Source organism: Osmerus mordax, chromosome 24 (genome assembly GCF_038355195.1).
Source record: "Osmerus mordax isolate fOsmMor3 chromosome 24, fOsmMor3.pri, whole genome shotgun sequence".
Classification (NCBI taxonomy): domain Eukaryota; kingdom Metazoa; phylum Chordata; class Actinopteri; order Osmeriformes; family Osmeridae; genus Osmerus; species Osmerus mordax.
The window spans coordinates 6,178,405-6,206,174 of record NC_090073.1 but is presented as its reverse complement, the minus strand read 5'-3'; the positions used below and the strand labels follow the sequence as shown (position 1 = coordinate 6,206,174).

Sequence of the window (27,770 nt, the reverse complement as noted above, 5' to 3'; positions counted from 1 at the left end):
ATATCTGCGTCAGGCTCGTCTGCCTTGTTGTGACACTTCTCTTATGGAAATCCAACAGGGGGGGGGGGGGGGGATTTGTTGTGTACCACTTGAGCACTGTGGGATATTTCTGTTGAAATACAGTACGGTTCAAAGGCATGTCTGGAAAGGAACTCCGGATACAAAAGAAACTGCCTTTGCAGTGGTTTACATTGTGTGAACAATGTTGAATAGATAATCAGTCACCTTGACAGCATCCTCAGCCACACAGGCATCCATTTGGGAAAAGGTAAAGAAATCCAATTGCGGGCCGTGCTTCTCAGAGACAGAGACTTCTCAGAACAGACTTATTGACTGTACTTGCATGTCGCCGGGAATATGGCTGAAGCAGTAGCAGATGCACGAAAGCAGTGTCAACTTGAATAGCCCATCATGTACGCTTTCCTGGTTCTCTTCCCCGAAATAGACTGACGAGTCACCCAAAAACTGAAGTGATAGTCCTGTTTTTTTGTTTTTGCAGTGGGGGATGTAGTCTTTAAACGACCCTAATACTGTCAGTTATTATCTACAGTAGCCAGCACACTGGTCCCATTTACAGGAAAAAGGGGTCGCCATTCCCCAGAGAGTCTCTTGGGGAAACCCCCCGAAACGTTGTAGACGCTCCACCTCTTTCCCGGGAATGGGTATCGCTCAGTGGTTAGGGCGTTTGACAGCCAATCAAGAGGTCGCAACGTCGATTCGTTCTTATTCACCCGCCCGCGGTTTCTCGCTACACCTTGAGAGCCTCGTGGACGCCCACGGCCGAGAGCCGGCGGTTGATGTTGCGGTAGCGGCACCGCAGCAGGTCCTTGTAGGTGGCGCGCAGGTCGCGGTTGAAGAAGGCGTAGATGAAGGGGTTCATGAGGGAGTTGGCGTAGCCCAGCCACAGCAGCAGCCTCTCCAGCCAGATGGGCACGCAGCTGCACGTCACGCCGCAGATGAAGGGCCGGGCGGTGGACAGGATGAAGAAGGGCAGCCAGCACACGGCGAACACGCCCACGATCACGCCCAGCGTCGTGGCCGCCTTCTGCTCGCGCTTGAAGATGGAGATGTTGCGGCGCTCGCGGTTCAGCAGCCGCGACAGGCACTCCTCCGCCACGCCCGGCGGCTTCAGGCCCTGCATCCTCACCGCCTCGCTGGCCACCGTCTCCAGGCGCTCGCGCCGGGCCGGGTCGGTGAGGCGGTGCTTGGCGCCGCTCTTGCGCGCCGCCCGGAAGATCTTGTAGTACATGAAGAGCATGACCAGCATGGGGATGTAGAAGGCCACGGCCGTGGAGTAGATGGTGTAGCCGATGTCCTGGCTGATGAGGCACACGCCGCCCGCGTGGACGTTCTGGGCCCAGCCGCAGAACGGCGGCAGGGTGATGGAGGCCGACGCCAGCCACACCCCCAGGATCATCTTCGCCATCAGCTGACCGTTCTGTCTGGCCGGGTAAGTGAGGGGGCGGGTGATGCCCAGGTACCTGGAGCGAGGGAGAGGAGAGAAGAAGAAAAAGGCGTTTAGCAGGATCAGAGACTACCTCCTCATCTGAAACCCCCGGCCTCCAACACAGAGGACCGAACCCCGCTATGCTGAGTGCCGCAAAGCAGAAGAAGAAGATGAAATGGAACCCGACAGGGCTTTAGAGTGTTAGTATCAACCAGGGATTCAACTCATTCTTCTCTGCCATTAATACAGACTGCTTTTCAGCTTAGTGGAGTCTGTTAGCATGTCAATGGGGAGATGCATCTCTGCTTGCGTGTGAGGCAAAGGCCATTACCTACTTCTACCGTGATTCATCTCCTCAGGGAAATGGAGTGTGTTCCTAGCAGCGCTCCTGAGGCACGAGGACTTTCCCCGGCCATTTTCCTCATGATCAAAAGCTGCCGACAAACATCGAAACATCAAAGAAGTGCTTCTTTTCAAAGAGAGAGTCTTCACACTTGAGGTCATGCGCTTGAGAGTAAGCCCCATCATCTTCTAGAAAGCCAACAGGTTCTTTACTTAGGTCCAAAAGAAGATTTCTAGGCGTCAAAGCTTTACCAGCCATTAAACCTACAACCGGGTGCACTGCCAACTTGAGGTTTTAGAGGATATCTACATAAACAACATAGTCTTATATCCCTAGGTCACAGGTTGGTGACATACAACAGTAAGCAGCGTTGTGATCCTACTAATCTGTATTCATTTATAGTTTTACCTGACTAAATCTGACTGTTTGCATGAGAGAAGCTGGTCAGATGCTGTGTCATGACTGTGGCAAAGTGATGATGTCAAATCCCACGGTCTTAAGATGTACTTAGAATTGTGAACGGGGGATTTAAACAGGCGATACGGTTCAGGATGTCTACACCCTACGCTGAGGGAATGGTTAGGAATAGTTTGTGGCCACACAGTCATGTAACACTGCGCCATAAATGTAGTATTCAATGAGCTGAAAACACTGTTTAAGGAACACAACTGTATGTTCAGTCGCTCATTTTTTGGCCTTTTTACAAGAAGGCCATTTCAAAACCACTTTCACTTGGACACGAGTCCTGCATCACCACTCTCACTGAAAAAGAATTTGGCTGTGTGCCAGTGTTGAATTACTTTATCTCTCTAATTTCTTCATGTAGGGTGACTGGGTATGGTATTTTACAAATGTTGGATAGAGCAATCTTGGTTCCAGTGCACGTGACTTTGTACTATAGATGTTTCGACATCTGCTAGTCGCATATCACCACAACCGAAGCACCTGGGAATGGAAGCATCTGTTGCTCGTATCGTCGTCTTTATTGCATCCTGCAAGTGACCGTCACCACTAAGCCACACTTATTCCAGGGGGTCACTTCTCTGCATGCGCACAAAGCCACACAAGCCGATGGGAGCACCTTCAAGGAAGTTTCACACGATTCAGAGACTTCGACAGTTGTGCCCCCCCCCCCCAACCCGCGCCCCACCTCCTCTACCCCTCCTCTTGGCCCCTCAAGGGATTGCAAAGTCCAAGACAAACAGTGTGTCTGAGTTAATGGAGAATTCTGTTACTTCCGCTAGGCTGCCAGCAAGAGAACAGAAACGTGGACTCTTTCGCACACATGATGAGCTGGCCCCAGTGTTGCCGTGCCGCTGACGCTCACTCCGAAGGGGCACTTCTCAAGCCTTGTATGCCAGGGATGGGAAACACAGTGAAATATTTACGCTAGTGCAGTAGGGGTGGGGCGAGGATGCTGTTTAGAACTGCTCTTGCTAAATGGAGGTTTGCGTGTGTCTATGGTATGGGAGGGGGGAAACAGGGGTGGGAGCCAGTGAAGATGTGTTGAATTGCTTTTCACCGTTGACTTCATTGAGGAGGATTGTGTGTCATATTCTATTAACTGGGTTCTATTTCACAAAGATGAGACGTTGTAAAAAATAAATAAATGAAAAAGCCTAACACTGCACTTGAGAGCCTTCAGAAATTGTGATTATGATTTGTCAATTTTGTTCAAGAATCGGTGCTGTCAATTTATAAAATATAAGGATGGTAAACTTCAATTTTGTTTCAAGTTTTTCTACTTCTCTCTGTGATAAGATATTTTTTCTCAAAAGAGAAAGTGTCACTCTTATCTTTATTAAACAATGGCATCGAATCCCTTGCTGCTAGACATCTACTTTAGTTTCATTCATGATGTGAATGAATATTGATATTTTATGCCATTCATAGCTGTCACAAAACTCGACTATGTGTACTCTAGTCTTTTTTAGAACCCTAGAAATGTCAAGTTGCTGTTATCAATTGAATGGTCAGTAACCTACTTCCGCCTAGTCATGGCCTCTTCATGGCTTTGTGCAGTTTAGATAAAGATGAGCACTGAGAGGGAGAAATTTAGAAAATAAATGAAAGCTGGCAAAGCGCGTCCTCAGCACATACTCACTCTAAACCATTCAGTGCCAGGACGAACTCTGGGCCAAAGTTGTCTTGCCAGCACCCTTGCGTTTGTTTAACAAAGACAGTCGGGAATTTCAAGCCCAAGTACGGAGAGAGAGCGAATTTCTAAAGAGCCCTCATTCATTTCTTGGGTCTGAAAAACATCAACGAGCACATCGAATCTATTCAAATATGAGAGGATGAGAAGGCTCCCCGTTCTCCTGTCCTTCACTCTCGGTCTTTAATAAGCTCCGGAAAAACTTCCACATATGGCTCTCGCAGTTAGAATAACTTACTTTACACTCTTGAACTTGTCTCTAGCTGGGTCAAGGTTAAAAACCAGTGAGCAATGAAGACCCAGCCAGAAAAAGAACAAGAATCTTACATAAACTGTCTGAGTCATTGCTGAGAGACTCTGCTGTGTGCAAGGGTTTGTGATTCCTTTGCCTCCCACCCTTTCCCACAAGCTAACCCTAACCCCCTCATACCTTAACCCACCCTAACACTAACCCTAACCCACCCTATATCCCTGACACTAACCCTGACACTAATCCTAACCCACCCTACCACTAACCCTGACCCATCCTATTCCTGACACTTAGCCACCTCAACCCTAACCTTCCCTGTCACACATGCCAACCCTACACTTGAGCTACCCACTCTACTGCCTCCCGAACCACTCAGATTACATCACTTCCTCCCTATAACACTGTTGAAATGTTTGAACTGACGAAAGGACATTAAGGGGATATGAACAATATGGTATCGAGTGTGAACACGCTATATTGATGACTGATATGTGGTAAGTGCATTGTTGGGTGCGTTTATTTTACAGAGAGCATTTTGAGAGAGCACTTAAACTCTTGTTTACAATTGACATCCGGTTAACCCAACTAACGATGACTTAAGGCACTTTTATGTTGTGAGATAGAGTATGCAAACAGACATTTATTACACTGCATTCTGGGAAAACCCAGTGTGTGAGGATCCTGATAGGCTGTGCCTGGGACACAGGGTCATGTCTTTCTATGGTCAGAATGTTTACTGTCTAGACACACCTTGATATCTCCTCTGCAGCATATGTTCACAGGGAAACTTGGTTCAACTCAATCTCACCTAGCAGTTGAACAGGGCAGGACTATAAAATTATTTTATTGCCATGCTGCCGTGGGTCATTACATGTCTAAGATACCACCTGTGTCATTGAGGTTTATCGTTTCCCATGGAGAAAGATGATGGCATGCTATTAGCGTCAAATCTATAAACTGCTAATGTTCTCTAATAAGACAGGGCACAGCTGTGCCTGTCACTCACAAGGCCAGGTGTGTCAATTCAAATTAGAGCATTTTTTTTTTTACAATCGCTTGAGTTGTGATTAGATAATTTGCTGTATCATTCAATCTTCTGGGATGAAAAATTATACTTGGAAACCAATTGTGTAGGTGTAGGGTTGGTATGTCTGCATGCAGACATCTGTGTCACATGAATGACATGTGAACCCACATCCACAAACTAATTTAGCAAGGTCCAAAAAGACTCGCTCAAATATTCATGAATGTGCCAACTCCTTCCTCATTACTATACAATGACTTAATTATGTTGCTGGAACCAGAATATTTATGGGTCTGTTCATCTATTTTTACTACTACGGCAGCCATGATTATCTGACTTTATACTCTGTTCTACATTATTTTCTTAGGCTAACAGGATGTGTTTTCTATTGAACAGCTTCTTTGAAACTAAATGTCGCAACGAGCAACAACAAACTCCCTGCTCTTAAGAATCCCATATACGTGCATATTCTTACTTTTATTTTTGGCTCCCTTTCTTTTTTCCACTTCTTAGTTACCATGGAGAACGAATATGGATGTCGCAGGTGTTTTTTTATGTATCAGACCACTTTGCCTTTGTGGGAAGGGAAATAATATACCCAAAATATTCCGCTGTTCTTAAACTGATGACATAACAAAAATGTAAGCTTATATTAAGATCTGTGTTTCATCTCCCTTTTGGCCATTAATTTACCTTTCCTGTTGAAATCCAAATAGCAAATCCCAGGCCACCGTTCTAAAACCGTCCCCGAGACAGAATACGAGAGTGGGAGAGAGAAAGAGAGAACAAGAGAGAGAAAGAGAGAGAAAAAAGATTCCCTTTCAGAAAAGCTTTTTGCTGCCAGAGCTTTAACAAAACTGTTTTACCGTTTAATTTGGACAAAAAAAACACGACAGCACACACCATCATCTTTCTTGCAGACGTGTCTCCACACATTGGATTTCTATGATCTGGGTTCCACCTCGTGTTCATCACACACAATAAGTCAAGTCTCACATCCTTTCCAAGCTCAGTCACCAGCAACACTTCAGCTGAGGGGCACAGTGACTGTGGGAAAGACAGCACTGGTTTGTGCTCTGCAAATACAGAGTGGAACATGAAGGCATGCTATACCCTGCCTGGCTTTATCAATACAGACCAACCGTTATCTTCAATCCAATATTTACATTACATGACAGGGACAACTGCTTTTTTTTCTTCTTCACCAGGAAGCCATCCCTCAGAAAACAAGTGTTGGTCTTTCTGTTTAGATCTTAAGCTCTGGTCAACACGGCTTCTATATGTACATGGTAGAAAAGGTATACTGCTGTTCACGGGAGCTGTATAATATGATTTTGCGTACGTGATTTTGAAACACAAAGATAGGCAGTTATATTGCCATTTGGGATTCATCAAAATGTCTGTGTTTTACTCTGAACTCTTGCCCTGTTATTTTTATCAGCGACGGTTCTATTTTTCTTTGCTGACTGGGAGGAGGCTAAATTGAATTGAATTTGATTTCACAACAGACACTGATATGCATCAGAGTGACCGGTTTTGTAGAAACACCATGTTCCTGATTCTTCTCTGCTCTCTACAGATTTCTTTCTAATAAGGGCCTAATACAGCATTTACATTACATTTACATGTATTCATTTAGCAGACGCTTTTATTCAAAGCGACTTCCAAGAGAGAGCTTTACAAAAGTGCATAGGTCAATGATCATACACAACGAGAGGGCCCCAAAAACATTATAGCAGCAACATTATAGTAACATTATAACAGCACTTCAATTGGAAAAAAAACATGCATTCACTAATGCATATTTGGCACACAGCGAACAAAACAGTAGGCATAGCCTATGTCCGCTTCCTCTCTGTAATTTTCTGTTGTTTATTAGCGAGACATGTCAAAACATGTTTGAACATCGCCAGTACTTGTTATCTCTCCGTATCTGTGTATTGTCATCACAGACAGACCTGTGTACCTTCGTCCCCAAGGCAGGTGAGCAAACTAAAATCAAACCCTCAAACAAAAACCACAAAAGATGTGGTGTGGGGGGTTTGAGTTGTCAGCACCTGCCTGGTCGTCGGTCGGCCAACGCTGGACCTGGTCGCGAGTCTCCCGGTCCTGTCCTACATCTATAAAGTTGAACAATGGATTTTGGTGTTTCAAAACCCATCGACACTGTATGACTATGTTTAGCCTGTGTTCTGCTCCTCTCTCTCACCAACCGTCTCTGGAGGAGGGGATCCCTCTCTGAAATGCTCCTCCCAAGGTTTCTTCCATTTTTTTCTCCTGTTGGGGGTTTTTCTGGGAGTTTTTCCTTGTCTTCCTTGAGGGTTTAGGTTGGTTGAGGGGCAGTTCTATGGGCGTATGTGAAGCCCTCTGTGACATGCTTGCGTGTAAAAAGGGCTATACAAATAAATTTGATTTGGTTTGATTTGAAAAGAGCCAAAGCCTTTTGTTTGTTCAGAGGGACTGTTTTGGGAAATTTACGGGAGAATAGAATCGAATGTCACTTCGTGCAATCAACTTTTGGGCGAGGAGGTCAAGAGAGAAGCAACATTTCCAGCCTGTTCACCACTTCTTACAGCAGTCTATGTTTTAGCGACAAACTTTAATGACGTCTTTTGACATTGAGGGAGAAAACTGCCAATTGTTTATGTACAGACTTACATTGAGATTCAACAATTTGTCATTCCAGAGGAAAGCAACTCCTCAAACCATAAATCTGCATGTGTACTGGAATGTGTATGCAGCTGTAGACTAAATTAAAATAAACTTACACACAAAAACACACTGTCACACACACAAACATTGAATCACGCATGTGCAGTACAGATGCCAGCATGCACAATCTAAATTCAACTGTATGTAATCTCTGAGCTACCACTGGGAATCCCATTATCCTCCAGGGTGAACGTTTCACTTCTGAAAATGCCCCATGGCTACTTCATGCCAAACACGCAACATGATTTATACTAGGCTCCCCGCCCCACTAAGAACACATTTAAACCGCTGGCTTTTTCCTTTCAGTTTCCTCACCAGATTACTCAGAAGTCAGTGCTACAAGTTGTGTTTACAGCAAAAGTAGGTCTCCATCTTTGACAGGCTCACACCCAATGCGTTTCTCTTTATCCTGTTTTTCACTTGCCTTGCACAGAACTGTGCAAAATGTGCAAATTATTCAGGTTGTCAGCCAAATTATTCCTCCTTGAGAGTCGTTACATGAACCCTTCAGCTTGAGGATTTCTTCAGGGACATTTCCACGGTCTGTGTTCGAGCACTGTGCCTGCTCTCTACGTATGATAATGTTTATCTGGAAATGGTTCAAGGGATCTCTGATTAGTTGTGGGTGTCTCATTTAGCAGCTAAAGCAAACAATAACAAAAACAAGGAGCAGAAATTCAATAGGAGCCTAATGAATCCATAGCCTACTGTAAAGATGTGTTTGACAGCTTTCACATTTAGGTTATTGAATTAGTATATTCCAAATGTGGGCGCTCACTTCTATTTGGGGCAACTGTGAGGGTTGACAATCATCAAAGCCTTGATAGTTTCAAACCGAATTACCAAATAACTTGACAGAGTTATTCTATGCATACTAAAAGGACGCTTGATACTAATCTCATCCCAAAAGATTATACACGTTTGATTCGAAGTTGACATAACATGAACTCAGATAAATTGCTCGTGTGGCTTGAAAATTGAAGTGCACAACCACATACAAGGAGAGAAGCACCAATAAACGACAACGCTTCTGAAGGCATTATGCCAACAGTAATGTGGGTTTCTTGTGACGCCTTCACTTTGATCTGACCATCCTGGCTTTGAAAAGATCAGCACAGCCAATGCCCTGTCTCCTCTTTCATATTTCAGGAGGCGAGCAGGGCACTTCAGAGAGATGGACGTATAGCACAGGACAGGAATACTCGGATGTGTGAGACCTTAGTGTCACTCTGTGTTACCCGTGGAAGTGTTAGCCATGTCAAGTCGCCTGTGGAGGTGGGTGTGCCGCCGTGTCTGTGGGTGGACGCTTCTACACACGGAGCCCAAACAAGTACCGACTCCCCACGGATCAGCATTGTCACAGGCTCCCAAACAATCAATTGGACAGGCAAGGGGGAGGGCGGGAGGATGGAGGGGGTGATGAGAACTGTTGACAGGGTTTATTGTGTTGGCCCGTCAGCCGGTCCTGAGATTACCAAGGTGCCAAGGGCACCAGCATGAGCCATGCTCTGGCATCCCATCTGGTATTGGGCTTAGCCTCCGTCAGAGGTTGTCACAGTGGACGGGACAGCCTCTATACCAGCCTCCTTTCATGCACTGTCCCGTCCACTGTGACAACGCATGAAAGGAGGCTGGTATAGAAGTCTGACCACCGATGGGACACCTGTATTTTAAGCCACATCCGTATCCGTACTTGATTCAGACGGTCATTGAGTGCATGGCGGTGTATTTCCATTTTGCAAATTTAATGAAGATCTGTCTCCAGCAATAACAAACTCCTCCATTACCTTCAGGGAAATTTTTCAACATTCTAGTGTGGAAGTATCCTTTCTACCCCTCGAAGCAGTTCAATTATTCATGCCAGGCTTGTGAAATATTTAAGAAACAACATATTACTATCGGCGAGGTTAGAACTGGCACTGACATGAGAGGGGAACTTTTGAAGATCAGGATTCGGCTAAGTGTAGGTATTAGATGAAACGTGTTGTGAAATGCCCAAGGAATACTAGTCTGCCATTATTGAGATGTCGAGCATGCATGAAAACATGTTGGAATTGGATTAGATTTGAAAAACATGAAACTGATTCGGATGACTAACAGTACTCGGAGCTTATGCCGTGGTAGACTGACGGTTAAATCAGTTGTTGGCACACGGTAGCTATACGTACAGCCCCCTTAGAAAAGGCCAGAGGGTTCACTGGAGAGTCATTATCATACATGGTGTTTGTGACCGCCTGCGATGCAGAAACAAAGCCATTCAAATATAAATGACTCCACCGATATTTTACCGAGCTCTCTTTCTTTCATACTCCGCACACTCCTTGTGTCCAGGCCAGAGGCACGCAGGATGCGACGGAAAAGGTCATAAAAAGCACAGATATTATTTCCACAAGAGTGGCCAGTGTTTTTTTTTTCTGTGTATTCTTGATGCATGTGTCTGGGCTGCTGACAGGATCATGCTTATCCACTGGTCACACAGGGACCAAATAACTCTCATGCAGTGCTGCACAATCCCATGCTGGAAGATGACAGGAGCCCTCAGAGTAAAATCGATACACAGCCTCAAAGGATTCCTAAAGAACTTGCATAACTCTTGGTGAGATGAAACCACATGGGCCGGTGTGGCCCTGGTTACGCTGCTAAATCAGTGCTCTGAATGGCCCCTTGTTCAGCTCTATGTGTCATTTACACAGTGAGCTGTGAATGGCCACTTCTGTAAACCCTTAAGTAAGACAATAAGCCCTCCACCTCATCAAGAGTCCTTCAAAACGTTGAAGGAATAAAAGGATGCAGAGATAATGCATTTTCAACAAAGCCGTTTATAACTGATAATGAGTTTTAGAGTGTGTATTGTTTGCTTGCAAGCTTGCATTTTCTGAATAACAGGACTCTGATATGACAGGATGATAATGAATGTTCGTGTCGGAGAGCCCGTTGAATACCTGGATTGGCATGAATGCTGCTATCCCCGAGGATAATCACATGCTAATCTGAAAAGTTTCCTTCCAGTTCACATATCATTGCCATGTGGTTTTGTCTAGTTACAACATTAGATCCCTTTCTCTTTGTTGTCTATGCCCCCGCATTTGCGTGAGGCAAACTCTGAAAAGGTTTGTTTGGTGAGTTGCATGGGTATGTTACAAGTTGACCGATCAAATTGCCCATTTCATCATTTGTAAAGTTGACAGATCAAATTGCCCGTTTCATCATTTGACATGCTTGCTCATTCAAGAGTCTGTAAATTTGCACATCTGCTGAGCAAATACTAAGAACTACCAAGATCTATAATCAGACAACCACAGAACTCTTATCTCATGTGGTGTCAAACACCTGACCATGTCCTCAGTTCCCACCTGCCGACTCCAAAGACCAGAGGTAGGCTTCAACCAGGGACAATTGTCTGTCATTAATCAAGAACCCCTTCATTTGCCTCAGCTTGGCAAACAAGGATGTCCTGATGTCCTCCAAAGCAAGGTTTATTCTCACACATTAGCACTATTTGTTCTGCCTTTAAAAGGTTAAGGATCAATCGCTTTGCAGTGGACGGATCATGGCTTTCTGGCGTAATGCAGGAAGGGTCAGCCATAAAAGCTGTGATGTCAGGCTGTTTTTGGAGATGCAGCTCGAGGTTCTATTCTGGGATGACCAACCAATGATGTTATGCGCTATAAAAGGACAGATGGTGAGTTTACTGGAGGCTGAATATTTCCTTGACCAAGACTGCACCTCCATTGGCCAAAAATGTACATATATAGTCAATATCTGTATATAAATAACAAGACATTCACATCACCTACACATTCGCAGTTTACTTCTCTAATTTCCTTGACATTAACACTCTATTTAAAATGATACCATATGACCATATAACATGCCCCTGCAGACAGTGACGTGGTATTAACTTCCCTCACTGTAAATCATTTTTCCCTGTGGCCGCGTGGTTGAAAACCATGGGGACACTTTGAATGTTGTCCCACAGTCAATGGTGTCTTATAGACACACACAGTAAAACATGATGATTCATCCGAGGAGCTCATGTTAAATGTACCAAACCAATTGAAAAGTGTAAGAGCATTGCTTCCAATTCAACTTGTCATATTTCACTATTCCTTGTTCCTCGTTTAATAATATTACTTCCTCTCAAAGACAGAATAGTTATTGTTTAGGGAAGCATTGTCAGCACAATGGGTACATCTGTAATGTATGGAGCTAATATGGCAATATGGTCAAGCAGGGGAAGGTATAATCGTATCACTGAAAACTCTCATCAGCTTTTGTCTCAATTGAGGTTGCTAAGGCTGGACAATCTGATTGATTGCCAACACCGGTTTCATACTAAACTATTAGGGGGGACTCTGGAATGTCTTCAATCTGTCAATGTGGCACCATCAACAAAGATATTAGAATAATCTCAATCTCATGATGGTGATGGGGCTTCTTTTTCTATTTTTATTTTCAACAGAGGATGGGTAGGGAGGGGGGGGTTGTGGAGGGGGAGGTGGCATAATAATACAGATTATTTTGGGTGGTTTAAATATAGCACATGAGGAGATTTATGTGTGGAGACAAGCAATCTTTTGGTCGGGTTGCTTGAGTTGACACTTCAAAGGGTTGGTTCACTCTGTGTGTGTGAGCGCTGGTGTACAAAGCCCCAGTGAGCATTGCTGTGTAAAGGTTGCTGAACCACTGCCCGTTTTGTTGCTCCACCAACATTGTAATAGCCAGGATCTTTTTAACTGGCAGAGCATTGTGTGCAGAGCAGATGCCAATCGAAGGCAGGGGAGGTGAGCCAATACAATCTCACTTAATGGTTTACTTGTAGATGACTTTCAACAGTTTGCAAAAAATATTGGCAAATTAAGGATGTTATTATATTTATGTATTTTTGTATGGGGGGGGGGGTGAGTCAAATCAATTATGAGAAATATTGCCCACTTCAGAGAACTAATGATAACTGAACCAGAATGATTGTAACAAAATTCATTAAGCAATAAATTAATCACAGTCTGCCAATTTTTGTTCTGAGAGAATTTTCCGGAGAGGACCAGACAGAAGACGTCTCACCACAACCAATTCACCCGAGCTGCAACTGTTCATTAAGCTCCGAATCTCTGCGCCTGCTTATTAACGCGAGGCGTACATTAGCGGAACAAGCAGTTGAAGTCCATGGCGTGACTGGCTTCAGCATCTAACGAACACATTGACACGCCTTCGCACAATGGTCTCCAACTAGGTATGAAGACACAAAAGGCTACTTTACACACACAATGTAACTACAAGCTGCATGGTATACCAATGTGCATGACAGTAGCTGAATGATTTAGTTGGTTCACTTAAAGAACTTACCTGTCAACACTGATCACACACAGGGTCATAATGGAGGCTGTGCAGCACATTACGTCCATACCAATGAAGATATTGCAGAACACTTCACCAAAAAGCCACTGGCCCCCTGTTAGGTCCGTCACTATCACAAAGGGCATGACGACTATAGCCACGGAGAGGTCCGCCACAGCAAGTGATACTAGAAGATAGTTAGAAGGCTGTCTTAATTTTTTAACAACGCACACAGCAATAACCACTAAAGTGTTCCCCATTACTGTGACTGCGGTGATGATGGCCAGCATCACTCCGATAATTATCCTCTCTGCCTCGCCAAAATGAAGTAATTGCTCCCCGCATGACTCGTTCCACATGGCTGTAGGAGCGATGGTGATGAGGACGTTGTACAAATGCTCCAGAGTGCCATTGATAACTTCGGGAACATCCTCTCTCTTAATGAAAGTGGAATCGACGCCTGAAGTATTGAACATCACGGCGACGTTATCCCGGCGGCGATGCAAGGGACACCTCGCCAGAGTATTCCAATTACGCGCATACTTGATCAGGATGGATCGGATTTTGGTTCCAACAGTTGTTCATTTTTTCATAACCTATAACAGATTTTTAAAAAGCGGTGTGAAGCACACGCGCCCACTTTACCTCCGCTCCACTTTTGTCCAACTCAGTAGTAGCCTACACCTGCTCAAGAATCTAATTCGCGCGCCTCTCATAAGCGCAAGACGATTGAATCTATTGTGCGCACGCATGTAGCACAGACTGGTCGCCTTTCACTGAAATCTAATAAGGAATTCGAAAAGTAAACCGTTTTGACCACTGTATGCGTTTCCGTTTTGTGAGATATGAGATCTTTTTATTTTTTTAATCATTTGATGATGTTTTTTTGCATGTCCTGGCTTCCGGCTGATAACCAAAAATAAGAGAAAGCTGAATCACAAGTAGACTAAATATTTCCGGAAATGTTCGGCTAAAGATGAGTATTGATAATGCTTTGTAAATAAGGCAACATATTGAAGTAATTTCTAAAGAAGCATAGACATTTGAATCCTTTTAGAATAGCCAAACCAAACACATAGAAAGGTCGGATACTATAGGGAATGAGCATAATATGTTGTTAAATACTTTTTTTAATGGCATACCTAGCGCACATTCTTGGAATATGCCTACCCAGACATCTGCATAGGAAACCATATGCCATCCCTGGCTAAAATAGATCACTTCCATATACTTATAGACTATTCATATCTATATTTTACGTATACATAAGCCCTATGACGAGAAAAAAAAACCTCCATAAAACAATATTCTCATCAGTAATTTTGAACATCAGGTCACATGAGAATATCTCCTGACCTTTGCACAAAACAATTGGAAAATTCAGATCCAGAAATTCTGTAGGGAGACAGCACGGAAAGGACATTGAGAGAAGCTTTCCCAGGACATTGGGTATTTGTATTATCATCTAGGCAGAAACAGCTGTGGTATGTTAGCCCTCTAGGACAGGGGCGGAGGATGGAAGAAGGGAGGGGGGAGACCAGCGCTTCCCACAGACCACTGCTGTCACTCCCCCGGATGTGATCATCACTGCCTGGGGGTTTACTCACCATTACCCGCTGTCCAGGCTGATGGGCAGGCCGGTAATGATGATTGTCACATTACATTAACTCCAGTGACTGGTGATGCTAGCTCCTGGGCCAGCCTGCTGTCACTAAAATTGCCCCAACCACTGTGAGGACAATGTCACTGTATGGCATCAAAGAGATGGTACGCATTTCCATAAATAAATAAATAAATAAACTCAAGGGGCAGGTTGAGGGCTTGTGCAGAACAAGCTTTCAGCAGGAAAGTACCTTGTTAACTCCCACTTATCATGTAATAGACTAGAGCTGCAATTGGGGGTTTATTTTAAAGGGTTTATTTTTTTTGACAATTAACTTTAAGTTCTGTCAAGACAGTCACGTCTTCATTTAACCATTTATTGCAATGAAAATAGGTTTGTCTGGCAGTGTGGTTATATCTGAGGGGGTACTCCTGACCTTGGAGCATGGCTAGCATACAAGGACATACAATAACAAGGCAGGCAGTATAGCATATAAGATCCACTGGTGGCCAGGAATAATTTAAAACATAAAGTCCATAAAGTGGACTTTTTAACAAGCAAGCCAAAAGGCTTCACAGAGCATTGACAACATATTGTAGTGACGATACATAAGACATTATGGATGAGCTGGGGATGGTGGAAGGTGGCAGCAATTGCACAATACAGGTAAGTCTCACACATCATAAGGTATCATAAGGTATGATGTGTGAGTGAGTGTGTCTGGGTCTGTGAGTGCACACGGTATTCAAGTCCTCTGAAGGGGAAGGCCTGGAACTTAAATGATCACACCTGCAGTTGATTGCGTGAATGACATCAGCTGATGATGTGACGTGCTGCTCGGGTGCCCCAGCTTATAGATCGCTTTCATGGCTCACTAAAGACCGTCAGTCATTGTATCTTCTGTGCAGCCGGAGCATCTAAGGGAGATTTACAAATGTGTAGCACATCCACTCCTTTGTGGACAATCAGTCACCCCATACTCTCCACTCAGATGGCTCCAGGAATCAATTCTCTAAAACTGGGCCTCCCTGACAATGTCTTGAATTCATGAGTCAGCTCAATTGCATATGCTGTGTAAGTTTACAAACCACCTACAGCTTATTTGGCTGACACATGTTGTGGCCAATCAAATCCATTCTCCAGACCAAGTTTATTGCTGCACTTTTAACTCAGGTACAAATTATTGAGATTTCCATGGGAACTGGGTTTGGAAAAAGCAGATAATAACACTGTGTTTTCAAATGCGAACACTGAGTTAAATAAAAGTTCTGCACTGTTGACATAGAATGTGGTATGATTACCTGGGTGTATGCCCAATAAGCCAGATGAGAAGACAACGATAATTACGGTAATTTATTAATTTATGGTGATGGTTTGCTGAGAATGATGACCTTAAAGGCTGTGTCAGTTATACACCACACACTGATACTAATGCTGACTTGTTAAGCCTGTGCTGCTGTAAATGTGCCATAAATCATGAGTTAGTTTGTATGTAACGAAATAAAGAATATTGTAATTTTATTCTATGCCAAAAAGCAGCAAACAATGTGAGTAAGACGCACAGTGTTTTATTTGCTCGTTACCTGACCAAATACGTCTGTGAGCAGGGACTTGTAAATGCATTACTTTCTGGAAGACTGATTCAATTATTCTAGGAGGGACAAGCTGGGGGCAGAAAATCATCCACTTAATGCTTCTGGGAACATTTTTCTGATTACCTCAACAAGTCCAAAACTAATTGCCAATGTACTAAATTGCTGACCTGAAACCCACTATGAAAAGTATGGTCCACTCATAAAAATAGAAAGAAAAACTGTTGCATTGACAGAAGCTTTAAAGCTTCTCTTACCTAAATTAACTTTTGATTAAGACAGTGTTATGGTCCAGTTTTTGTCTTAGCCTGATTGATTTGACGTGGCATTGGTAAGAATATGGTAATATCAGTGCCTTGGAATGTAGCTAAATGAAATGCAAAGAGGAAAACAGCAGATTTAGGCCTACTGGGCAGTGGCATCTGCGTGTGTGTGTTACCACAAATATTTCCTAATATAAACTCAACATTCAGTTGAATTACACGGTTCAATTTGCCTACAACTTGCAATCTGGCATAACCTCAACCGCAGACGAAACAAATCTTTTAGATTCACAGGCGGTTCTGGCCTGGGGGTGTGGTCAGGTCAGTTAGTCTATTTGGCACTGCCTTTCCTACTCTGCACGACATTCTTATAAGGAAGTAAGGACCCTTTATATTACATACCATACCACATATTTACCACAAATGGATAAAATAGTGTTTGAAGTTGAACATATAGAATTGAATTCGAGCAATGTAATATGTGTTAATGACACGAACACTGTTTTAACGCAATTTTAATAAACTAGCAACGCAACACCAGCTTTTTTTGCTAACCAGGCATTTGTTATGGCTAGCATCAAACACAATTAGTTACACGTGTATTGAAGGTTTTAATAAAAAAATATCTAAATTTTGCCTTTGTGTTCTCTATGTAATATAAAATGAATGCAACTTGTTTTGAGACTGTCACATCTTATTTTCTGACCCGAAAGTATGATCGATCATTCAGCCAAACTGCTCGGCCAATCGAGCACTCCATGCACCGAGTGAATGTAGAGACAGTGTTGATATTATGTGCGTGCGTGCGCGCGCGTGTGACTGGCACAAATTGCTATTACGGTTGATTGGTCGCGCGCATATCAACAGTTCAACGCAATATTCAATCAGTGCATGGATGAAGTGTGCGTGGTCGAGCTGCGTGGCGAAAAGTTCATATTATTCTGTCTTGCATTAATTTACTCAAAAGAAAAATCGTCTTCCCTCGTTCCCGAAGTATACATCACTTTGTCTCTACTTGCTGGGCGAGAGCCTGAGTCTGTGAATTTGGAACGAAGTTCGTTGTTTTAATAGATCATTTTGGACGTTGATGAGCCAGTTAAAGCATTCGACTGCACTAAGGGAAAACCGTCGAATAAAGGTTTGGTGTGCCATTTTTAATGCTACGGCGGTTATTTATTTATTTTGAATTAGCATTAAACCGTAGCTAGCGAGTTGGCTGGATTTTTTCATTGCATGTGCTACTAAATAGATGCTAGCTACTGTAGCACCTGTCAGCAACTACATTTTCAAGTTTCGTTAGTGTGGGTTTTTTCACAACTAAATAGCAAAGCTGCATCTGTAACACATGATGAAGATGGGACTTATGTCAAAATTAATCAGTAACTGAGTTATAAAAACTGCCCACGAGACCAGCTAATTGGCTTGTTGGAAAAATATGTCCCCGTGACTTGGCCAACTAGCTTCGCGCATTGTTGTCCTTGGAATGGTGGAAGGTCATTGCCGTCGCAAATAAGTCAGTTTGTGACTCATTCGTTGTTAATTAATTTGCCATACAGTGTGTGCATATGGTTTGAACGGTCTTAATTTGCTTTCCACAGACTACTGACTAGATTACTCTTCAACTTGGTGTTATGGATCCAAATAAGCCTCAGTTCCCAGGCCTTCCTGGTGCGAGCCGCATGCCTTGGCTGCAGCCTCAGGGGCGGGGTCTACCGACCGACGACCCCGCTGTAGGAAGAGCCAGAGGCCTCTTGTTTCAGTCACAGCCACCTGTTGTAGGGAGAGCCAGGGGTTTCACCACCCTGGGTGATACACCACCAATGCTGTATGGAAGAGGAGTGTCTCTCCCTGTGGCTGAGCCTGCTGTTAGTTTCGCCAGGGGGTTGCTAACGCCATCTGATGACGGAGGACTTGGTTGCGCCAGAGGGTTCCTACTTTCTGCAGCTATACCAACAGTCGGAGTTGCTCGAGGGGCACCTCTTCATGGTCCGGAGGTTCCCCCTGTGCAAGCCCCTCCAGGTCAAACCGTCACGCAAGACGTGTCGGAAGAGATGCCAAGTCTGCAAGTTGAAGAGGAGGTAGTGAAGGTGAGTGATGTTTATGGTCTGGGGTTGATGATACTGACTATACAGTCCATTTTTAAGCAAATATGTGACAATGTAATTTTGGGACAGGTTCAGATGCCAACCACAGGCCTAGGTTCAACTCTGGTGTCCATGTTCCGGGACATAGGCATAGACCCGTGTAAGACATCATGGGGCCGGGGAGTTCCCCCACTGGGTAAGTATTTAAAAGACCTGAGATGTTAGAAATGTAAGTCTTCTGAGTTCATGCTGGGAAGTGGTTACTTTGATCTCTAACTGAGTGAAAGTTAGACAGAGGGCTGTTGAGTGTTCGGGATGTGGATTATACAGAACATTGGATGAAAGTGGGAAAATGTAAGCGCTTGTGACTGGTTTTAATGGAACAAACCATCTCCGGGAGGTGGTATGCTTTAGATTTGCCCTCACAGCTTGTCTCCAAAGTGCACACCATCAACATTTTAAGATGGAATAAAATAGTTATTGATGCTTTTAAAAGATTCAAGGAAGGAGTGCTCTCTGATGTGTGACTGTAAGACATTACATACATGTGCTGAATCCCCATGCTCGGTACAGGGAGAGGGGCAGTCGAGTTCAAACAGACAGCCCCTGAATGTGTGGTCGCCTTCCCGAGGGCAGATGGACCACTAGAGGAGGCGATGGGGAGAGGCAGCAGGTATGAGGCTGGGAGACCACAACGTGGGTGTGCATCTTATATTCTCTCCTAATGTCAAGACGGGACCAACTGCTTCGGTCCTCGAAAGCTTGGCAGTAATGGATGTTGTGGAGTGCATCATTCATACAGAGTACATTATGATCCTTTTCCTATACATCCCTTACATGACTTTATATAATTTTTGAATGACGTCTTTTTGACCTACATCTATGTTTTCAGGCTAGTGGGGATGGAGTCATGCTTTCATTGTTACTATTTCATTTTCATGAAATGTATGAGAGGCTGTCGTAGACCTATCAATTGCACGTACAATTCCTGGATATTTCCTTTTTCGAAATGCAAAAACACTTACTGTGATTACTGCTGTGTACTCATAGATCAGAGTTATAGAAAATAAATGTCAAGTTAGATGCTATAATACGATTAGTTATTATATACCAGTCATTTAGACCAGCCTTTCAATGGTTTTAGTGGTAGGTTATATGTCTGTGGTTTGAGCCCTTGACTGCAGATGGCATGAGGTCGCCGGTTCAAATTCTACCACAGTACTGTACTTCGAATCGGGACAAAAGCATCAAAGTGAATACATTACATTTCAGGTCTACATATATGAATAGATAAATAGTACAACGTGTTTGTATGCAGCTTCACTGGCAGTGGTGCGCAATCTAAGATGGTGGGGATCGGAAGAGCAGGAATGCCACCGATGGGTGTAGGGAGAGGGCACACTGTGGCAGCTGCTCTCCCCCCTGGCCCTACCCTGCTTCCTGCCCCTGCTGCCTCTCTTACGCCCCCTCCCTCCCCCCCGGACGAGGCCCTGCAGCCCCCTGGTAGCTCACCATCCAAGGGCGAATTGAAGATCGAGGCTAATCGGTAATAAGCACACAGTATAATTACAAAACGTGGCTTATGCTGCAATCTTTAAGTAAACATATAAATGACCAATAGTTACAGTTAAATCCTCCTGAATTGAATTGGGGGTGGGGGGGTTGTGTGTGTTGAACAAATATTTCTCTTCTTGCAGTGCTCCACTGCATAAGGCTGGCACAAAAGGAACTCCGTTGACCATAGGGTCCAACCACATCCCCATAGCCTGCCGGAATGAGGCAGTCTATCAATACCACGTCACTTTCACGTCAGTATGGAAAATAAAACGCTTTAGCATGGTTATCGTCTTAATTCTCAATATCAATCATTAACTGTTGTAAACGTTCTTGGCTCTAAAATGCAAATGCCTGGCGGGCTAGTGGAGGTAGGGCACCGTGGACCTGGGTGGATAAGATATGTAAATTCCTGTCACTTGAATATTCATTTTCAGACCAAATGTGGAATCCATGGGAATGCGGTTTGGCATGATGAAAGAACACCGCTCGACCACCGGAGAGGTCGTGGCGTTTGACGGCTCGATTCTCTACCTCCCTGTGCGGCTCGATGAGGTAGGTGCCATTCCCATGCATTACCCATGAGCGGCTGAGATCTGGATGGCAAAACACCGCCCGAGCTTTGTGCTTGAGCGGGTCAAACTGCATCTCCTTGTGTGTGTGAAGAGAACGTTTGAACCCGTTTGCGTCACTGTTTCACTCGGAACAACTGATGTCAACCTGTGAAGAGAATAACAGCGTCCTGTCAAACGTTCCCCATGTTCTCCACCAGGTGGTTAACCTGCAGGGTGAGAGACGGACCGACAACCAGGAGATTGCGATCAAAATCCAGATGACTAAGATTTTGCCGCCCAGCTCAGATCTCTGCATCCCTTTTTATAACGTGGTGCTGAGGAGGTAGGTCGGGGAGGGATGCATAATAGCTCAGTAGTAGAGCATTAGCCCTAGATGTCGCTTTATATGAAAGCTTCTGCTGAATGAACAATGAATACAGCGTGGCCACCTCATTAATCAACATCTGACCTCACAGCAGTCCAAGAAATTCAGAAGCTGGTCTAAGAAATAAGGGAACTACGGTCTATTCTCTGCGGGAAAGCTGTGTTGAGAGCAACCATGTTGTCTTTAATTAGCTAATTTCTTTCCTCTTTGTTCACCATGAGGAGTCATATTCAATGTGTTCGCTAAGTAGCTTCAAGCTAAAACATGCTCCCTTGAGAGAGGCCTCTACTGTTTTGTACAAAGCCAGACTTCTTTTGAAATGGTGTACTTCCTCTAAATCCTAAAAGCCCTTCACTGAAGAACTAATTATCCTTATCAAATATGTAACCTTATCCAAAAACAGATTTGATTTCTGTTCCAATATGTTCAATTAGGGTTACAAGCAAGACTTTCATCTCCCCTCCTTCTCCCTTGTGTTTTGTCAAGGATAATGAAGATAATGGGACTGAAGTTAGTCGGCCGGAATCATTACGATCCAGAAAGCGCAGTCATTCTAGGAAAACATCGGTGAGCACTTGATTTGGATTTCTCCCCCTCAGAGAGAACTTGTCTGCTTTTGTAACGTCCAGGAGACTGATGTGCTCACTCCAGCCCCCCTGGTGTGTGTCTGCTCTCCCAGGCTGCAGGTGTGGCCGGGGTACTCCTCGTGCATCAAGCACACGGACGGAGGGCTGTATCTGTCCGTGGACGTGTCGCACAAAGTCCTGAGGAACGACTCGGTCCTTGACGTCATGTACGATGCACCCTATTCACACTGATGTCGTGGCAGCTCCGTGAAGAGCTACTTCTGAAATTTTGCATCTCAGTGATTCTGCACTGTGGATCTTATTCATGACGCAAATCCTTTTTTTCTTTTTCTTCCTGGAATGCTTTTGTTGTGACGGCCATGACTGGGGTTTAGATATACGAGTTGTATGTTCATGCAACATTGAACAAGCATTGTGTCTGTACCAAGTTAGGGTTAGTCACACATTTCAAGACGGCTTATTCACTGGCATCCATAATTGAACACTCCACACAATATGCTCCCACAGAGTACTGATTTAGAAAACGCACACTCCCAGCACTTTGAAACCACTTTGAGAGCCTGTAGCCAGTGACTGAAAAGTGACTGAAAGGCCATTGAGGGCGACTTGTTAGGCTGCTGGAGAAGGACTTGAAAGTGTGAAGAGATGACCTTTGGCTTTCGCAGGAACGTGATCTACCAGCAGAGCCGAGAGAGCTTTCAGGACGAGTGCACCAAGGAGCTGATTGGCAGCATCATCATCACCCGTTACAACAACCGCACGTACCGCATCGATGACATCGAGTGGAGCAAGTCCCCCAAGGACACCTTCACCATGGTTGACGGCTCCCAGACCAGCTTTATAGACTACTACAGGTAACGCTGTGGAGGCTCACGACCAACAACGACCAAGTGAGAAGTCGGGACAGTCGGGACATTTTAGTTTCCTTTTTATTCCTTTTATTCCTTTTTTTATTTAGTTCTATATGTCCTCGAGGAGTTTTAGGTCGGTTAATTCTATGCACATCTCTTGAAGCCCTCTGTGACATGGCTTGTAAAAAAAAAAATACATAAAGAAATACATAAAAAGGCTACACAAATAAAATTATTTGATCTACCGTAGTGTTTTCATGTAAATATTTGGATGTAATGATAATGTGAAGGTGTTTCGGTACTTGTGAACAGCAAAAACTATGGCATAACCATAAAAGAGATGGACCAACCAATGCTTGTTCATCGTCCAAAAGAGAGATCCAAACCCGGTGGGAAGGTAATGTGTCACCTTTCAGAATCTATTAAGATCAAGGTTAGGATAGACAACGGCTTGGTTTGATATGTGTAGTTTTGTGATCTCTGGGGGAGGGGGAATTCTCGTCCTCGTGGCTATGTCTAGGAATAGAATGCCACCTTGTGGTATGTGTAAGTATTGAAATTGGTCTCTGCTTATGTCGCTTACTAAATGCAGGAAAACCAGTGTCCTATACCTTTTTGTTTGTTTGTTTTTTTTAAGGAATAACTACCCTTTGCCCTTACAGCAAGTCATCACAGGCGAGATCCTGCTCCTCCCTGAGCTCTCCTTCATGACGGGCATCCCTGACAAAATGAGAAAGGACTTCCGTGCCATGAAGGTAAAGTAATTGTGTGAGCGGTGAAGCGTGCTCGGCCCTGTGGGCTATTCCTAGACTTCCATCCAGACAATCCATGAAGCACAGCCATTAGAAGTAAAGTGCGGTACAATAACTGAGGATGTAAAGGGGGGGGCGGGGAGAGAGAGAGAGAAAAAGAAAAACATTTAGTGAGCAAAGAGGGTTGTCTCTGCGCTCGTAGGACCTGACGATGCACATCAACGTGAGCGCGGAGCAGCACACTCAGTCTCTGAAACAGCTCCTGAAGAACATTAGAGGCAGCCCTGAGGCCTTGACCGAGCTGGCTCGCTGGGGCCTGGACATCGGCATGGACATCATGGTGGTATGGCCTGGTCCCGGCCCACACACACAAACACACTGTATATGTATCTATCTACACATCTCAACACTTTTACTGTATCTGTATTTAATCCTACTCCACCGACCTTGGGCAATGCTGAACAGTTGCCATTAAAAAAAGTGAATGATAATTCATTTAATTTCATAATTTTGTTTAAAGTTTTTGCATTGTCACCAAGTAGAAACCTTGTAGAGTACTGTTTACAGACTGTTGATTAGTTAAGAGTAGCTTTTATTAGTAGAGGTAATTAAGAAATAATTTGCCGTACTGACAAGGGAAGTCCAAACATAATAGGAAAAAATAGTTCTCCCCCCCCTCAAGGTTAAAGGACGGGTGTGTACCCTCGGCTTTGATTTTACAAGCACTCAAGACCAATTTGCCATTTGTGGGTGGTCATGCATATGGGCCTTGGTCTTGGTTTCTTTTGTGCTTGTCCTTTTGTTCCAGACCCAGGGAAGGAGTCTGCCCCTGGAGACCATCTGTCTGCAGTCCGCATCCTTCGTCACCGGCGCTGATGTCAACTGGTCCAGAGAGGTTGTCAGGGATGCTTCCATCAGCTGTGTAAGTCGGGGGGGGGGGGGAGGCGGCACTCCCACCTCTGGGGAAGAGCGGGCTGTGCTGGCGCTGCAGTCTGGGATGAGTTTGTTAAGGACGGTAGGGACATTGGTAAATGATACTTAGGAAGAGGGGGGGGGGGGGAGAGACAGCCCAAGGCGCCTTTTGTCACTGGGTCGTTGTAGGAAGCGTATGTGTTTGATGTCTCGCTGAGCGGTCGGTCACAGCTGTAAGCGAGGACACGGTTCTCGTCTTTTCCGGCCTGATCATAATTGGAGTTGCTAGCACTCTGGCCCTGTCAAGGACACCTGCAGCTGTGTCTGTTCTCAACCTCCCAACTAGTCTGAATAAGACTAGGATAAGCTCTGGATAACAGCGTCTGCTAAAAAATGACTAAATGATATCTCTCCCACCACCACCACCACCTCCTTTCACTCCCTGTTTTAACTGGCAGATCCCCATGAACTGCTGGGCCATCTTCTTCCCCCGGCGCTGTGCAGAGCAGGTGGAGGAGCTGGTGGCCACCTTCGGTAAGGTGGCTGGCCCCATGGGCATCCGCCTGAACCGGCCCGTCCGCGTGGAGCTCAGGGATGACCGCACCGAGACCTACGTCAAGAGCATCCACTCCCAGCTCACCAGCGAGGTAAAAGATCAAAGAGTCCCCCAAAGTGTTGAGAATAGATATAACAATTTCATTTTTTCTTTGGTTGAATTAGTAAAGCCCTGTGCTTGTTTTTTTGTGTTTTTTCCAGCCCAGTTTGCAGATGGTAGTGTGCATCATTACAGGCAACAGAGACGACCTTTACAGTGCTATCAAGAAGCTGTGCTGTGCCCAGAGTCCTGTCCCCTCTCAGGTTTGTTTCCTGTGGTGTAAAAAACCCCACCTCAAACCTTAACCTCCAAAAAATCTCGACAACTCATGTCTAACCGATGAGAAGGGCCTTTCTGAGAATGGCAAGACAGTAGCAGAACGTGTAGGGGTGTAACTTGTAGAAGGATGTCAAAACCGACCAATGGGTTACTATCAGGTGGATGTGTCTTGTCGTCTTGCGGGTTGCCGATGGTTACTGTTGTAACTGATGGCTCCTGGCACATCTCTTACAAGGTCATCAACGCCCGGACCATCTCTCAACCCCAAAAGCTGAGGAGCATCGCCCAGAAGATCATGCTGCAGATGAACTGCAAACTGGGAGGAGAGCTGTGGACCGTGAACGTCCCTCTCGTGAGTCCTCCTCTCTGCTCGATCCAGAAGGTACCGCTTTTATGGTTTTTGTAGAGCTGAGAGCTGACTGCATCATCCTGACAGAAACACCTGATGGTGATTGGAGTTGACGTTCACCACGACGCCAGCAGGAAACACCAGTCTGTCATGGGATTCGTTGCCAGTCTGAACAGGTAGTCAGCCAGACACATACAGCTTGTATGCACTGCATCCCATATTGGCCTAGAAGGTTCTGGGCACAGCCTTTCCCTTAAATTAAATACATTGAGGCTGAGCCAAGGACATCTCACTATATTGCCAGGAATCTCAGTCTGTATGTGCGTTCCAATGATGGTTTACGCAAAGGCTCATGGGTAATCAATCGACTTGTCGTCGTCGTCCCCCAACAGTCTCCTAACCAGGTGGTACTCAAGAGTGACCTTTCAGATGCCTCATGAGGAGATCATCAACGGTTTCCGCGTGTGTCTGCTGGCGGCACTGCAGAAGTATTATGAGGTAGGCAACACAGGAGCATGAATACCTCTGGTACGTCGACGTGTACAGTAATAATATTAAACATGTACTCGGTACTAATAACCCCCCCCCCCCCCCAGGCAAACCACAGCTTCCCAGAGAAGATCGTCGTGTACCGTGACGGGGTGTCGGACGGGCAGCTCAAGATGGTGGAGCTGTACGAGGTCCCACAGCTGTTCAAATGCTTCGAGGCGTTGCCCAACTACGAGCCCAAGCTGACCTTCATCGTGGTCCAGAAGCGCATCAGCACCACACTGTACTCGTGCAGCGGAGACCGCTTCGGCACCTCTCTGCCCGGTACGGTGCTGGACCACACAGTCACCAACAGGGAATGGTGAGTGGAGGTGTCGTGCCTCAACAACAAAAAAGGGGGGGAAAAAGCGTCCGCCTGAAGTAATGGAATGCCGCAACACGTGACCAGAGGCTTTGTTCATTTGCTTTTCAATAAACGGTACAAATACCGTGTTCATTTGGCAGACACTTTGAGCCAAAACGCCATACAGCGGGGATTCCAACCTGTGACCTCTATCTGCAGAACAGTGCTCTACCACTGAGCTTTACCCTAACAAGTTAATTTTTAACTCTTTCATCCAAAACAGCGTATAGAAGGTGTGGGGCTGTTAACCCATGTAGGCAATTTCCTCCCACTGTCCATGTGTCTGGGCCTCTTCATACACTCATGTTTTCCTCCCCAGGGTGGATTTCTACCTGATGGCTCATCAAGTCCGGCAGGGCTGCGGTCTTCCAACACACTACATTTCTGTGTACAACTCAGCAAACCTCACTCCAGACCACATGCAAAGGTGATGTCAATGGTTGTGTGTCAGGGGCTCTCTACCCCTGTACCTGGAGAGCTTGCCTGTTTTTGCTCCCACCATAGTTATTTGACCTGATTCAACACTAGTTACCTCATCAACCGGCTAATTCTTAGAATTGGGTGTGCTAGATTAGTGTTGGAGGTAAAACCTTCAGGGAGGTAGCTCTCTAGGAACAGGGTTGGAGAGCCCTGCGATTGTGGAACGCTTCAAATTGGTCATCGTTGTTGGGTGAGTGGCTGCTCAGGGTAGCCTATGTGCTGCACGTTGGTGGTTGAGTGGCTACGTTAGTTTACATTCAGGTTACATTCTTTGTTTCATTCCGATGATAAAACTTCTGCCCCAGGCTGACCTTCAAGATGTGCCACATGTACTGGAATTGGCCCGGGACCATCCGTGTACCAGCGCCCTGCAAATACGCGCACAAACTGGCCTTCCTGTCAGGCCAGTACCTCCACACGGAGCCAGCCATCCAGTTGGCCGACAAACTGTTCTTCCTCTAGCCAAGGAAAGTGTGTGAAGGAGAGTAAATCATAATCCTGAGGGCCTTGGTGGTAGCAACAAATATATTTTTTTCTTTTGTGTTTGTTCACTGCTATTACAATCAAACATTGCTTTTGAGATCATTACTCTGCAGGTAATCATCGATTAGTCCAGAATCCTTAAATCCAAGTTCTATTTTTAAAGGAGCCATTGACGCCAGAAGAGTTTGATTTTTGTAATGTAGTGACATTGCTGTTCCAAAAAAAATAAAAACGTTCTTAAAGAAAAAAAAGTTGTTTCTTCCTCACATGCACTTCGATGTCAGAAG

The 27,770-nt window shown here is 44.9% G+C and overlaps 2 protein-coding genes across 2 annotated transcripts; one reads left to right on the top strand and one right to left on the bottom strand.

Moving 5' to 3' along the window:
- Window positions 1-643: 643 nt before the first annotated feature.
- Window positions 644-13,744, bottom strand: htr7c (5-hydroxytryptamine (serotonin) receptor 7c). Its single transcript, XM_067227630.1, has 2 exons — window positions 13,278-13,744; window positions 644-1,481 (listed from the first exon to the last, which is right to left on the bottom strand). The coding sequence occupies exons 1-2, from the start codon at window positions 13,742-13,744 to the stop codon at window positions 749-751; spliced, it is 1,200 nt and encodes a 399-aa protein (XP_067083731.1). The 3' UTR covers window positions 644-748.
- Window positions 13,745-17,693: 3,949 nt separating this feature from the next.
- piwil2 (piwi-like RNA-mediated gene silencing 2) lies at window positions 17,694-27,485 on the top strand. The gene is made up of 23 exons (XM_067227631.1): window positions 17,694-17,864; window positions 18,325-18,813; window positions 18,901-19,006; window positions 19,384-19,483; window positions 20,129-20,356; window positions 20,508-20,618; window positions 20,802-20,919; window positions 21,137-21,261; window positions 21,790-21,870; window positions 21,983-22,096; window positions 22,556-22,744; window positions 23,054-23,138; window positions 23,404-23,496; window positions 23,696-23,836; window positions 24,302-24,415; window positions 24,864-25,052; window positions 25,162-25,263; window positions 25,515-25,631; window positions 25,716-25,804; window positions 26,021-26,126; window positions 26,225-26,478; window positions 26,840-26,947; window positions 27,306-27,485. The coding sequence occupies exons 2-23, from the start codon at window positions 18,358-18,360 to the stop codon at window positions 27,460-27,462; spliced, it is 3,183 nt and encodes a 1,060-aa protein (XP_067083732.1). The 5' UTR covers window positions 17,694-17,864; window positions 18,325-18,357; the 3' UTR covers window positions 27,463-27,485.
- The last annotated feature ends 285 nt before the right edge of the window (window positions 27,486-27,770 follow it).